Source organism: Lepus europaeus, chromosome 4 (assembly GCF_033115175.1).
Source record: "Lepus europaeus isolate LE1 chromosome 4, mLepTim1.pri, whole genome shotgun sequence".
Lineage (NCBI taxonomy): Eukaryota > Metazoa > Chordata > Mammalia > Lagomorpha > Leporidae > Lepus > Lepus europaeus.
Window position 1 is genome coordinate 125,803,482 of NC_084830.1, and position 14,541 is coordinate 125,818,022.

The 14,541-nt window shown below is 42.4% G+C and overlaps 1 protein-coding gene across 2 annotated transcripts in view; it reads right to left on the bottom strand.

Moving 5' to 3' along the window:
- MRPL22 (mitochondrial ribosomal protein L22) overlaps window positions 1-13,506 on the bottom strand; it is a 33,861-nt gene extending 20,355 nt beyond the window's left edge. For both annotated transcript variants that reach the window (XM_062189700.1, XM_062189698.1), the window contains exons 1-2: window positions 13,409-13,506; window positions 13,282-13,330 (exon numbers count right to left, since the gene is read on the bottom strand). In XM_062189700.1, coding sequence (XP_062045684.1) covers window positions 13,282-13,330; window positions 13,409-13,499 — 140 coding nt within the window. In that variant the 5' untranslated portion in view covers window positions 13,500-13,506. The remainder of the gene's footprint in view (window positions 1-13,281; window positions 13,331-13,408) is intronic.
- Between the last annotated feature and the right edge of the window lie 1,035 nt (window positions 13,507-14,541).

The following is a 14,541-nucleotide window of genomic DNA, read 5'->3' on the forward strand; positions in this document are numbered from 1 at the left end:
CACCCTGCTTGGCTTATTCACATAACGGTTTAGCCACGTAGATGCTCAATGTTGCCTGAATAAGCCCAGTACTTTCAGATCTTTACTTGTATTGTTTTCTCCTGGTTTATCATCTCCTGAGAAAAATGTTTTTTCTGTTTTAAATGCCAGTTTATCAAGACTAGCATCTGCAAATACTAACCGATAGAATAAAAAGGGAGAGAACAATCCAACATGGGAAGCAGGATACATAGCACACTCATAGAATGGCGATGTCCTAAACAGCACTCTGGCCTCAGAATCAGCCCTTAAGGCATTCAGATCCAGCTGAAAAGCCCATGAGAGTATTTCAGGCATGGAAAGCCAAGACACTCTGGCAAAAGAAAAAAAAAAAAAAAAGAAAGAAAAAAAAAGGACCTAAATGAAAGATCTCTGCGAGTGAGATCCCAGTGGAAAGAACAGGTCATCAAAGAAGGAGGTACCTTTCTCTGAAGGGAGGAGAGAAATTCCACTTTGACTATGACCTTGTCTAAATATGATCAGAGTCGGAGAACTCAAAAGGCCTCCATAGCCTTGGCAATTCATGACAAGAGCCTAGGGGGATTACTGACGCCATAAACAAGAGTGTCAATTTGTTAAGTCAACAACAGGAGTCACTGTGCACTTACTCCTCATGTAGGATCTCTGTCCTTAATGTGCTGTACATTGTGATTTAATGCTATATAACTAGTACTCAAACAGTATTTTACACTCTATGTGGATGCAAACTGTTGAAAGCTTTACTTAATATATGCTAAATTGATCTTCTGTATATAAAGATAATTGAAATGAATCTTGATGTGAATGGAAGGGCAGAGGGAGCGGGAGATGGGAGGGTTGTGGGTGAGAGGGAAGTTACGGGGGGTTAAAAAGCCATTGTAATCCATAAGCTGTACTTTGGAAATTTATATTCATTAAATAAAAATTTTTAAAAAATCAAAACAAAAAATGCCAGTTTATGTCACTTTAATGTGAAGCATCAACTAATCCCTTATCCCAGATTCCCCCTATTGTCTTTTTTTAAAAATATATACATATATTTATTTATTTGAAAGGCAGCATTAAAACAAGGCAGAGGCAGAAAGACAGTAAGAGAGAGGTCTGCCATCCCCTGGCTCACTCCCCAAATGGCCACTACAGCCAGAGCTCGGTCAATCCGAAGGCAGGAGCCTGGAGCCTCTTCTGGGTCTCTCGTGGGTGCAGCAGCCCAAGGACCTGGGCTATCTTGACTGCTTTCCCAGGCCACAGCAGAGAGCTAGATCAGAAGAGCAATAGCCAGGACTCAAACCAGCGCCCACATGGGATACCAGCACTGCAGGCGGCAGTTTTACCCACTACACCACAGCACCAGGCCCCTCCCTACCGTCTTAATAGTTTCTTTTTGCCAGTAATCCAGTACTGGCTTACACCACTATACTTAGGATGTGGCCACACTATAAAGAGTTCCTATACTAAGTGTACAGATGAGTACCTCAAGGACAAGCCTGACACCTTTTGTATGCTGAAAGTTTCATATTACACAATTTTAAGCTTTCTTCTCACGTTTATAATCATGAGCATTTGTATTTTTATGTGATATAACTGTCACCTCTTTGGACCTGGGTTTCTTTGTGAAAAGATGAATTGGCCTATGTCATCTCTGGGGTCTCTCTCAAGCTCTATTCCATCTCTAGTCTCATCAGTGACAACATACAGAAATACAAACCCCTCAGCTTCAATTTTAATCCTTCTTGGCACATGAGTGGTTATTCAATGAACATCTAAGTCTTAAACACTCAAAGTTGTTGTATATTGGCAGATTCTCACTCAGAAGTTGTAACTTATATGATAACCTGGCAGAGCCTTTAATTTTAGTCCTCAAACATTTCAGACTAAAGAATCAAACAAGTTGATTCTCTTCCTACTATATAGTTTTCTAAAAAGATTTATTTGAAAGAGAGAGGTTGTCCAAATGCTGGTTCACTCCACAAATGCCTGCAATAGCCAGGGCTGGGCCAAGAGGAAGCCAAGAGTCAGGAAGTCCATCCTGGTCTCCCTTGGGTGACAAGGGCTTAAACACTCGGGCCACCTTCCAGTGCTTTCCAAGGAGCATTAGCAGGGAGCAGAATCAGAAGCAGAGCAGCTGGGACTCGAACAGGTGCTCATATGGGATGCAGCATTGCAACCAGCAGCTTAATCTGCTACACCACAATGCCAGCCCCACTTAGCGTGTCATTTCTCTTACTTCACCTCTAGTTCACCACTCGTATCCAATTATCAAGATCAGTGCCACCATAATACTTAATAAACTGTTCTTCAGCATCCCCATTTAGTTTCCAATGTTTTAACTGAAAAGGATATATGATGTTAGTGGCCAGCACTTCCTAATGAAACTCTACGTCAAGGGTGAGGGCAGAGGTTCTGGAGTAAAGCAGACCTGGCTCTAAATCCTAACTAAGTTTCTAGGGAAATCATATAACTTTCTAGATCTCAGCTTTCTCATCAATAAATAGAGTAATAATAATTACCCCATAACTTTCAGGAGCTCAAATGAAATATTGCAAGTAAAATACTTAACCTGGCCGGCGCCGTGGCTTAACAGGCTAATCCTCCGCCTTGCGGCGCCGGCACACCAGGTTCTAGTCCCGGTTGGGGCGCCGGATTCTATCCCGGTTGCCCCTCTTCCAGGCCAGCTCTCTGCTATGGCCCGGGAAGGCAGTGGAGGATGGCCCAAGTCCTTGGGCCCTGCACCCGCATGGGAGACCAGGAGAAGCACCTGGCACCTGGCTCCTGGCTTCGGATCAGCGAGATGCGCCGGCCGAAGCAGCCATTGGAGGGTGAACCAACAGCAAAAAGGAAGACCTTTCTCTCTGTCTCTCCTCTCTCTCACTATCCACTCTGCCTGTCAAAAAAAAAAAAAAAAAAAATACTTAATCTGACACTTAAGGGGGCTCAATAATGTCAGGTGTAATTATTTACAGAATGAGAATATCTACCTCATTCCATTCTTACAGATTAACTATTAGTATTACACACCCTACAGTCTCTATCACGTGATAAACACTGATGGCTAATATATTTTTAAATTAGCCCTTCTGAACAGTTGTCTCACTGTTCCCACCAAAACTAAGTCCTGTGAACTGAAAATCTCATATTACACAATTTCAAGCTTTCTTCTCTAGTTTATAATTCTGAGCATTTGTATTTCTGTGTTGTAACTGTCTTTGGACCTGGGTTTCTTTGTGAAAAGAGAAACTTGCCTATGTCATCTCTGGGGTCTCTCCGAAGCTCAATTCCATCTCTAGTCTCATCACTGACAACATACAGAAACACAAACCCCTCAGCTTCAATTTCAATCCATCCTCAATGAGACCTCTGCTGCATCAGCCAACCTGAAAGATTTACCAGAGGGGAGGCCCATATCTTCTGTATCTTCCCATTAGCAGTGTCTTGCACTCCTTAAGACCTCAGTACATATTTGGTAAATTAAATATGCAGCTTAATAAATCAAATATATTATGAATTAATAACAAGCTTTCTGAATAACTATAACACTATCAGAACTTAGACAGTTATAAACTGAATTATTAAGCAAATACTCAACTACTGTAATCAAACAAAATTAAAACAGTATTCCAAATGGGGTAATTAATTTAAAGTACTGTATATTAAATCGAAAGTTCCTATGTGCCCTCTCCTGGCCAATTGTTGGAATAACAATAAATTAAAACATAACATGAAGCAATCTAAAGGTAAAAATGAAATAAATACAAAATTGACATTTTTATGAGATTTTACATGTGAGAAGCCTTGTGAAGAGTCAGTAGGGAAAATACATTCAAGAAAAAGAAGTTACTGGGGCTGGCATTGTGGTGTAGCAGGTAAAGCCTCCGCCTACATCCCATGAGGGTTCCAGTTCAAGTCTCAAGTATGCCACTTCTTTTTTTTTTTTTGAAGATTTATTTATTTATTTACAGGCAGAGTTTCAGAGAAGCAGGGGCAGAGAGAGAGGGGGAAGTCTTCCATCCGCTGGTTCACTCCCCAGATGGCTGCAATGGCAGGAGCTGGGTCAATCCCAAGGTAGGAGCCAGGAGCTTCTTCCAGGTCTCCCATGTGGGTGCAGGTGCTTGGGCCGTCTTCTACTGCTTTCTCAGGTCATAGCAGAGAATCGGATCAGAAGAGGAGCAGCTAAGACTTGAATCAGCACCCATATGAGATGCCAGCACTGCAGGCGGCAACTTTACCTGCTATGCTACAGCGCCGGCACCTAAATAAAATTCTTTTTAAAAAATACTATAAGTCTGCTTATAGCTATAGTTTACTGTTAGCATTCTAAAGAATAAAAACAAACCAAAACTTTTTAAAAGCACTGAAACACAGCTTCAAAAGACATGTAGGATCAACTTTTATCACCTTAAAGTTCAAATATCATTGCTGACAAAAGCCTTTCATTTATCTGGAAACCCAAATCCTTTCAGCTTCACCATCTGTGTTCACTTGGTGAAAGAAGGGTAGGTGTGAACCAAGTCCCCAGAGTGCCTGTTACACAATACACATGCTAGTCCTTGACAGCAAGTCGAGAATGTCAGAGCTCAAGTCCAAAGCAGGAAGTACACTGGGACTAACACCTGGATTTCCTTTTTCTCTCATTATTCAGGTGTTTTCTACCTACAAATATTTTAAAAGGCTAAGCTTCATGACCATTTTTAAAACTCTGCCTGCAGTTTGAAGAGTAGCAGGTATAAGCCAATTTTTTTGTTGCTGTTAAGAGTTAATTCAGATAAAATAGAATATCTGAGAATTTTCTAAAGTCACAATATGAAAAACAGAACTAAGACCTCCTATTTACTACCCAAGTTCATCTTGAAACTTAGTACAAGGTATACTCAAGTCCCCAGTGAAGATAATAACAGCCTTAGGCTCAATCATGCTATTATATTCATCAAGGGTAAAATGTTCTTTGTTCCAAATTTACTTCTGAGAACATTAAGTGAATTCTACACTTGAGACTGAATAAAAGAACATCTTCCCTCGTCTCAATTAAAATCTAAAATAAAGAGGCTGAAGTGAAATGTATGTTCTCATAAGTCAATATAATTTTACTTCGTGAAAGTCAAGGACAAACAAGGAAACATGAGTTTAGCAAACAAAGAAATCCAGCAGTAATTCCCCAAAATATGCTCAGGGTTTCTCAACTTTTGCACCATGGACTTTTGGGCCAGATGACACTTTGTTGGCAGGGGCATGGAGGTCTGTCCTGCGCACTTACAACATACTAAAGGCCAATAGCAGCCAACCAGCCTGAGTTTTAAGCACCAAAAATTTCTCCAGACATTTCCAAATGTTTCCTGGGGAGCAAAAATGCTCCCCGATTTAAAGTCACTGAGCTACACTAACAGTAAGCAGATGTCACAGTTTAATGTACTCTCCAGTTTACTCACTTGGCTCATTACTTGCTCCCTTCAGCAGACTATATGCTCCAAGAAGGCAGGGATAATTGTCTTTGTGCATTACAAAACTCCCCGTGCTAGAACTCCTCACACACAGCAGGCACTAAATACATATTTGCAAAATATGAAAGAAGAAAAGGACCTAAGTGACAGCCAAGATAAGAAAGCTGTGTGTAAACAACTATGCAGAAATCAAACATGGTTGGAAGCAGAGGAAAACTGAAGAGCATATACCCCATCTAAGGAGGGGATGCAATTAAGCTCTGAAAAATTAGTTGCCATGTTGGTGGAAAGCAGTTTTAAACTCTGTGTAGTCCAAACAAAATATCCCACAGGTCTTCAGCCTACAACCTCTTAGGGCTACCTAGTAGAGCCCCAAAGCCACTATTTAAAGGAACTTCCATTCCTCCCTACCCCATGTTACTCTCATTTTCCATAAGGTATAGGGTCATTAAAATTGGAAAATGGAATTAAAAGGTAAGTTTATTTTGGTGCTAAAAAATTTTCGAATCACTGCATAGATTTTTTTAAAATACGCATTTTCATGAACTTTTTGAAGACTTCTCATATAGCAAGGATGTCTGACCACTACAGAGGGGTATAAGAACAAATAGAAAACAAAGTATCACAATTCTTAGTTGAAGAATTAAAAAAATAATAATCTGAGAACAAATCAAGAAGTTCGTAAACATGTCCTTGATCAACTTATTTTACAGACCTAAGAGAAAGTAGTGGAAGCCTTTGGTGTCAGTACTCATTTTTAAATAAGGCCCTACCACGTTCATATTACTGCTGATCATTAAGAGTAGTTACAATCATACTCTTATCAGTAACTTATTACAAGGGCTGGTGCTGTGGTACATTAGGTTATTCCTCTGTGGCACCAGCATCACGTATGGGTGCCGGTTCAAATCCTGCCTGCTCCTCTTTTAATCCAGCTCTCTGCTATGGCCTGGGAAAGCAGTGGAAGATGGCCCAATTGCTTGGGTCCCTGCACCCGAGTTGGGAGACCTAGAAGCTCCCGGCTCCTGGCTTCGGATGGGTGCAGCTCTGGCCGTTGCAGCCATTTGGGAGTGAACCAGCAAACAAAAACCTTTCTCTCTGTCTCCTCTCCATCTCACTGTCTATAACTCTACCTCTCAAATAAAAATAAATAAAATCTTTTTAAAAAATAACTTATTACATGGGTATTCAGAACTTAACAGAATTTGGATAATCATAAGCCATGCTGTTACACAAAGCTGAAAAGCAGTGCCTATGCCAAATTGGCAATTAGGATTCCTTCTTGGCAGTGCATTGGGGAAAAAAAAGGAATCCCAATTCCTGCCAATCTTTCAGAATACAACTTGCATCTGTTCAGACTGACATTTTGTCAACTTAAACATAATAACCACCTAAAATGCATAGGGCACCAGTGCCTTTTTTTTCCCCACACCAAATGTGTAGGGGTTTTCCACGCCAATAACCTATTCTCTAATTCTCAGACTCCAACTGGGTGTCAAACAACTGAATTCAATTCTGTCATTATCCCTCCTACTAGTCCTACAAGCTTAGCTGTACTTCAGATGGCAGCTGCAAAAGGAGTACTCAGGCTATGCACATTTCCTGGCTGACTGCTAACTTTGGGCTCTCACAATCCCTCCACCAGCTTGAACAACATGCTAGAATGGCACACAGAACCAGAGAAACACTCTGTGATGATTACAGAGGATGCAACTCAGGAACGGTGAAATGGAAGTGATGCCCATAGCGAGGCAGAGAGCAAGACAAAGCACAGAGCTTCCATCCCCTCTCCAGGTGAGCCGCCCTCCCAGCAAATCAATGCATTACCCAGGGTCAGCACTGTGGCACAGCGGGTAAACAACCTGACCTGAAGAGCCGGCATCCCATGAGGGCGCCGGTTCTAGTCCTAGCTACTCCTCTTCCGATCCAGCTCTCTGCTATGGCCTGGGATAACAGTGCAAGATGGCCCAAGTGTTTGGGCTCCTGCACCCACGTGGGAGACTCAGAAGAAGCTCCTGGCTCCTGGCCTCAGATCGGCACAGCTCCAGCCATTGCGGCCATCTGGGGAGTGAACCAGAGGATGGAAGACCTCTCTCTCTGTCTCTACTTTCTGTAATTCTGTCTTTCAAATAAATAAAATAAATCTTTGAAAAAAAAATCAATGCATTACCAACACAACAGTGAACCTCACATTTTTATAACCTAATTTCCAGGGCCAGTGCTGTGGCACAGTGGGTTAAAGCCCTGGCTTGCAGCACTGGCATCCCACATGGGCGCCGGTTCATGTCCAGGCTGCTTCACTTCCTATCCAGCTCTCTTCTATGGCCTGGGAAAGCGGTAGAAGATGGCCCAAGTGCTTGGGCCCCTGCACCCACGTGGGAGACCCGGAAGAAGCTCCTGGCTTCAGATTGGCGAAGCTCCAGCCGTTGCAGCTATCTGGGGAGTGAACCAGCAGATAGAAGACCTCTCTCTCTGTCTCTACCTCTCGCTGTAACTCTTTCAAATAAATAAAAATAAATCTTAAAAAAAAACTTAATTTCCAGTCTAGCACACCCTTTGTTCCAAAAGGACTTAGTATGAAAAACAACTACATTTCTGTTACTCAAGATATTTCAAGGGTTGTAGGAATATAGTGCCAAGAACCAGAGACAAAATCCAAATAGAGTTTTTATTATACCAGAGGTACTATTCTAGGGAAAGGAAATACAGAAAGAAATGAAAAATATTTCTAGTCATCAAATGCTTTACAATTTAGTTAGGGGGTTGGGGCCAGCATTGAGGCACAGCAGATTAAGCTGCAACACCAGCATCCCGAATCAGAGTGCTGGTTCAAATCTCTGCTCCTTTACTTCAGATTCAGCTCCCTGCCAATGCACCTCAAAAAGCAATGGAAGACAGCCCAAGTGCTTGGGTTCCTGTCACTCTTGTGGGAAACCTGGATGGAGTTCTAGGCTAGATGGTGCAGCTATTTGGGACTAAATCAGCAGACAGGTGCTCTCTTTCAATCTAAACCTCTCTCTGTCACTGCCTTTCAAATAAATAAAATAAAAGATTTAAAAAAATTAGAGGGATAGAAGATTAGTCACAAACATGCAATTGGCATTAAAATATCAGGAGAATCAACACAAGGACTGAGGTAACTGGGATGACTGTAAGAAATGGAACCTGAGCTGTAAGAAATGGAACTTGAGCTGTGTGAAGGACAGACTTCAACACAGACCAGATATATAGGGCAGTTGGGGTTGAAGTTTAGGTGAGACTTATTTACAAGGCGAAAGAGCTGAGCAAAAGTAGGTTCACAGTGAACGACACCTTCTACAGCAAAACTGTGATTAGAGATTATTATTACAGGAATGGGTTTAAATCTGGATTATCCTATTCAACCTAAAAGCAATCTGATGTGCCTTTATGAGAACAAGGCAGAGGGAGTTTGGAGACAGACCACAGAGCTTTGAAAAGCCAAGGGAATGCCAAAGCCACCAAAAATTGAAGGAATAAACAGATTTTCCCCTACAGCCTCTCCACAGAGTACAGTACACTGATACACTGATTGTAAACTTCTAACTCAAGGAACTGTAAGTGAATTTCCACTGTTTTAAGGCACCTACTTTGTGGTAGTTTGTTGTATCAGTCCTAGGAAACTAAGACAGAAACCATTCAGATCAGAGTTAGACAAACTCAAACTGAAAGAACAGTACTGAGAGTGATTTGAAAGAAATAGTCACATTTACAAGAAACTTACTAAATGAACATAAATATCATGGAATTGAAAATGTCCATCGGGACTGGTGCTGTGGCATAGCGGGTAAAGCCGCTGCCTGCAGTGCCAGCATCCCATATGAGCGCAGGTTCGAGTCCTGGCTGCTCCACTTCTGATCCAGCTCTCTGCTATGGCCTGGGAAAGCAGTACAAGACAGCCCAAGTCTTTGGGGCCCTGCAACTTCGTGGGAGACCCGGAAGAAGCTCCTGGCTCCTGGCTTCGGATCAGTATGGCTCCAGCCATTGCAGCAAATTGGGGAGTGAACCAGTGGATGGAAGATACCTCTCTCCGCCTCTCCTCTCTCTGTGTAACTCTGACTTTCAAATAAACAAATCAATCTTTAAAAAAAAGAAAATGTCCATCTATAAAATGTTATTTCAGTGCATGATAATTTTAGGGCTTATTGTCAAACTGCAAATAACAGCCAATTTCTCTCTCTCTTTTTTTTTTTTTTTTTAGGTTTTTATTTGTTTATTTGACAGAGTTATAGACTGAGAGAGAGAGAGAAAGGTCTTCTTTCCATTGGTTCACTCCCCAAATGGCCACCACGGTCGGAGCTACGCCGATCCGAAGCCAGGAGCTTCTTCCTGGTCTCCCATGCAGGTGCAGGGGCCCAAGCACCTGGGCCATCCTCCACTGCCCTCCTGGGCCACAGCAGAGAGCTGGACTGGAAGAGGAGCAGCCGGGACTAGAACTCTGGCCCATATGGGGTGCTGGCAACGCAGGTGGAGGATTAACCTAGTGCGCCATCGCGCCAGCCCCCAATTTCTCTTCTTTAAAAAAATAAATGTTGAGGGCCAGCACTGTAGCGCAGCATGTTAAAGCCCTGGCCTGAGGCGCCAGCATTCCATATGGGCGCTGGTTTTAGTCCCAGCTGCTCCTCTTCCAATCCATCTATCTGCTATAGCCTGGGAAAGTAGAAGATGGCTCAAGTCCTTGGGCCCCTGCACCCACATGGGACAAGAGGAAGCTCCTGGCTCCTGGCTTCAGATCAGCACAGCTCTGGCCATTGTGGCCATTTAGGGAGTAAACTAGTGGATGGAAGACCTCTCTCTCTCTCTCTCTCTCTCTCTCTCTCTCTCTCTACCTTTCTCTGTAACTCTCTTTCAAATAAATAAAATAAATCTTTAAAATAAAAAATTAAAAAAAAAAATGTTGAGGTAGCATTGTCGCATAACGGGTTAAGCCGCCACCTGTAATGCCAGCATATCATCTGGGCACTGGTTCAAGAACTGACTGCTCCACTGTCAATCCATCTCCCAGCTAATGTGCCTGGAAAAGCAGCAGAGGATGGCCGAAGTCCTTAGGTCCCTGTACCCACGTGGGAGACCCAGATGAAGATACTGCCTCCTGGCTTTAGCCTGGCCCAGCCCCAGTTGTTATTTGTGGAGTGAACCAGCCTGGCACAGCACTAGCAGTTGCAGCCATTGGGGAATGGAAGCACATGCTAGCTTTCTTTATCTATTTCAATTTCTTATCTTCTTGCCAACTGTTCCATAAAAGTAGAGCTGATAGCTGAGATGTTCAGAGGAGTACTGATCCCTTTCCAGCATAAAGTCTGATTCCTTTGAAAGAACCTCATGGGGATATCATCACCATCACATACCTCCCAGTGCCAAGCACTATAGTAGACATTTTACAGCTTAGTCTCCTAATTCACACAACCACCCTTTAAGGTATTTGTTATCCTCATTTTTTTTTTTTTTTTTGAGATGATGAAACCAAGCCTCAGAGAAGATGAACAAGTTGCCCAAGGCCATGCCATGTGACCCTGACAGATACCTGAAACTCAGCTCTATCTTCTGCAGCCCAGTGTCATTCATTCTTCCCCAAAACTGCTAACTCATGACATTTCCAAATTGGTTTTTCTTGGAGAGAATTTTAACCTATGTAAAACAGCTTATTAGAAACCAGAATCTTCAAACTTTCACACTAAGCCTTCTACTTCTAAGCACCAAAATACATGCTTTCAACTCTTTAATTCCCTCTTCAAAAGATTCCCCTTGTCAAATCTCCATTCACCCCATGACTTTGTCACTCCCAGTTTAATAGAGCACTGTTTAGAGTCAGAGAATTTTTTTTTGTTCAGTTAACGGTGTAACCTTCAGTAAAACACAAAACTTCTTAAAAATGCATCCGTCAGTAAAACAGGAGACTTGGCATTCAAAGATTGAAGACTGCCCTTTGCTACCAAACACAGCCTACAGGGAAGTTTTATTTGGTCAGCAGCATTTTTTTCTTAACCCAATTAAATGCCTTTCGATGAAGAATGCACTCAACAGACTGCCAAAGGTCCCACCTCTCATTTTACACAGGGGTCTTCCAGTTCATTTCTCTCTATGCAATTAAGTTTCCAATCACTGCATCTAAGATCTTCCATGTATACTACAAGAATTATTTACACCTTTTTACTTAATATTCATATGGTAATTACCCCATTAGAAGCCCAGAATGGGTGTTCACAAAATTATATAGTAACTTCAGAACTACAGAGAGCCTCAAAGATGATCTAGCAAAATTCAACACTTTCATATCACAACATAGATAAAAAGACTGAAGTCAAACTCCTTAAGTTACTCGCTCAAAGTTTCCAAGTATAAATCATAACTGTAAGACGGTTCAAATCAATAAACATTATCAAAGTACTTACTTTGTGTAAAACTCCATGCAGGAGCTAAAGACCAACAAGAACTATTCCAACCTCATCAAGACACACAAACTAACAAAAAGAACAGCCACATAGACATCAAGTCTTTATACAAGTATACATGCTAAGACAAAGGGGAAGTTAACTTCTTCCAGGTTAATGGAGATCTGAGAAAACTTCCCAATAAAGAGATCTGATAGGGCTGCTGGTATAGATAGGAAGTGAGAGCACAGAATAAGAAAGAAGCAAGTAAATGAGTAAATGCACAGAAAAAGTAAGTAAATCAGCATGACTAGACTGGAACAGAACATAACTGAAAAGCAAAAGCATGGACAAATCCTAAGAGCAAGTGCCTTCTGCTTTCTTCTTTATGATGAAGTCCACTTCACACTCCCAACCCAAATACCTAAAACAGGGCTAAATATATTGGAACTCACTACTAGCCTATAGTAGGAAAAACATTAATGGCAGCTAGAGCTGAGGGTGGGATATTACATGCCACATACTGTACTAGCATTTCATATGCATCTCATTTAATTCTCATGAAATATTTATAATTACTAACACTATATAGATATAGATAGATAGATAGATAGATAACACTATTCTCACTAACACTATTTCTACAAGAAATAACTGAAGCTTAGAAAAGGTAAGTAACTTTTCTAAAATCACACATATATAAAATGGAATCACAGCCAACTTGTCTCCAAAGCCTATGAACTACACCAAACTGCTAACAAATGCACCCGACAGAAAACTTACTAAGATTTCCCAATCAGATTATCGATCTCCACATATCAATAACTGCACTGCAAAGAGGAACAAAGAGAAGAGGCCAGGCAAAGACTTGGATTCTCTAACCTTGCAAATGCATCCCTACTTTTAAAGAATGCTTTTATCCTAAGGCCACAAAATGCCTGGGAGAGTATAAAACTTCATAGCTTCCTCTAACTGAGTGGTCTCGGGCAAGTTATTTTACGTCGGGGAACTTCAATGTCCTTGTCTGAACAGTGGGAACAGCAGTACCCACTTACTAGGATGCTATGAGAACGAAATCATGCACACACAGCACTCAGCATAATGTCACACACGATGTGAACCGTGGCGGTCTACAAACAGTCCCAACTCACATAAGTAACCAGAGAAGTAATTAGGAGAGGGGGACGCTCCTACCCTGACCAGGTCCGGCAAGGTCAGAAGAGAAGGCTGACGGAACACATTTGCAGTGGTGCTTGCGTGCTGCGTAACCTAATCCCCGCAGGTCTACGCAATACGACGGCGGAAAAATGACATGTCAAAGCAAACACATGGGCGGTCTAGTTTGCCTCTATGGCCCCAGACTTTAAAGCTCTGACGGAAAGTAAGCGCTCAACAACTGACACACTAATAATTGGGCCTTGGCCTGGCGCTTCCAGACTTACCCCAGGGCCAGCTTCCCCCGGGTCCTCAGGTTCTGTATCCATAACGCACCTGTAACATCAACGCAAGCTGTTAACTCACATCTCCAGTTCTTTTTTCCGTCCCTTAACCTCTAAGAGAAATTCTCACCGAACGGCTGCAGCACGGCCGCCGCCATCTTTCCCGCCCTCCAGCCTCTACGGAAGCCTCCGAAGTCAAACGCCGCACGGACAACACGCATGCGCAATACCCCGGCGTCCCTCGGGATACCGAGTAGTACCCACGCCTGCCTGCGGTGTCGTCATGGAGACCGGGAAAGCGCAGCTCTTGGTTTGGGCGCCGCAGGCCAGAATTCCTTGGGAACGAATGACAATAAAGCCCGAAAACTAGTGGGTTTCCAGAAATCCCACTAAGATAAAGAAAAACTGTAAGGAAAGAGAGAACTCAGTCTGTGAAAAAGCCACCTAACACGGTGGGCCTCATTTTCTTGACAGAAATGCTCCTACGGAAGCACAAGCTTGTAAAAATCACTGAGAATCATATGAAAGTTCCCCTTTTTAAAGAATTCTTATTTATTCATTTTATTTTTTAAATGAAAGGCAGACTGAGACACAGATCGCCCACCAAGTAGTTCATTCCCTAAATGCCTGTAATAGTCAGGGCTGGGCCAGGCGTCCTGAATCTGAGCCTCCATGTGAGTGGCAGAGACCCAGGTACTGTAGCCATCACCCGCCACTTCCCACCATGCACGTTAGCAGGAAGCTGGAATTGGGAGCGTAGCTGGGACTCAAACCCAGGCACTCCAACATGGGAGGCAGGAGTCTTAGACGGTACACGAACGATTCTCCCCGAAAGCTCTTTTGAAGAACACATATTTTAATTATGAAATAACGTATGATATCCTAATTCCCACTCATCTCCAGGTTGATTGATCCTAAAGGGATCTTACTACCATATATGTGCAGCAGTCATTTTCCTAAATCTCATTTATTCCCAATAGCAATCCAACAAAACATGGATTATCATCTTCCGTCTTCAAATTAGAAACATATTCAAGGAAAGTTAAAGTCTCCACTAACAACTGGCACAACCAGTGGTCAGTCTAGGGGTAGGTACCTCTGAAGTTAGTGGCCATTGACACCTCCCAGTACATGATACAGCTTTGATTTCTCCTTATTACTGATAGTTACCTCCGGTTAGAGTTTGCTAACACACAAGGATTCCAGATGCAAACAAACAATACAGGAGTAGCAGAACCTGAGCATGTTCCACTGTTTTTCTTC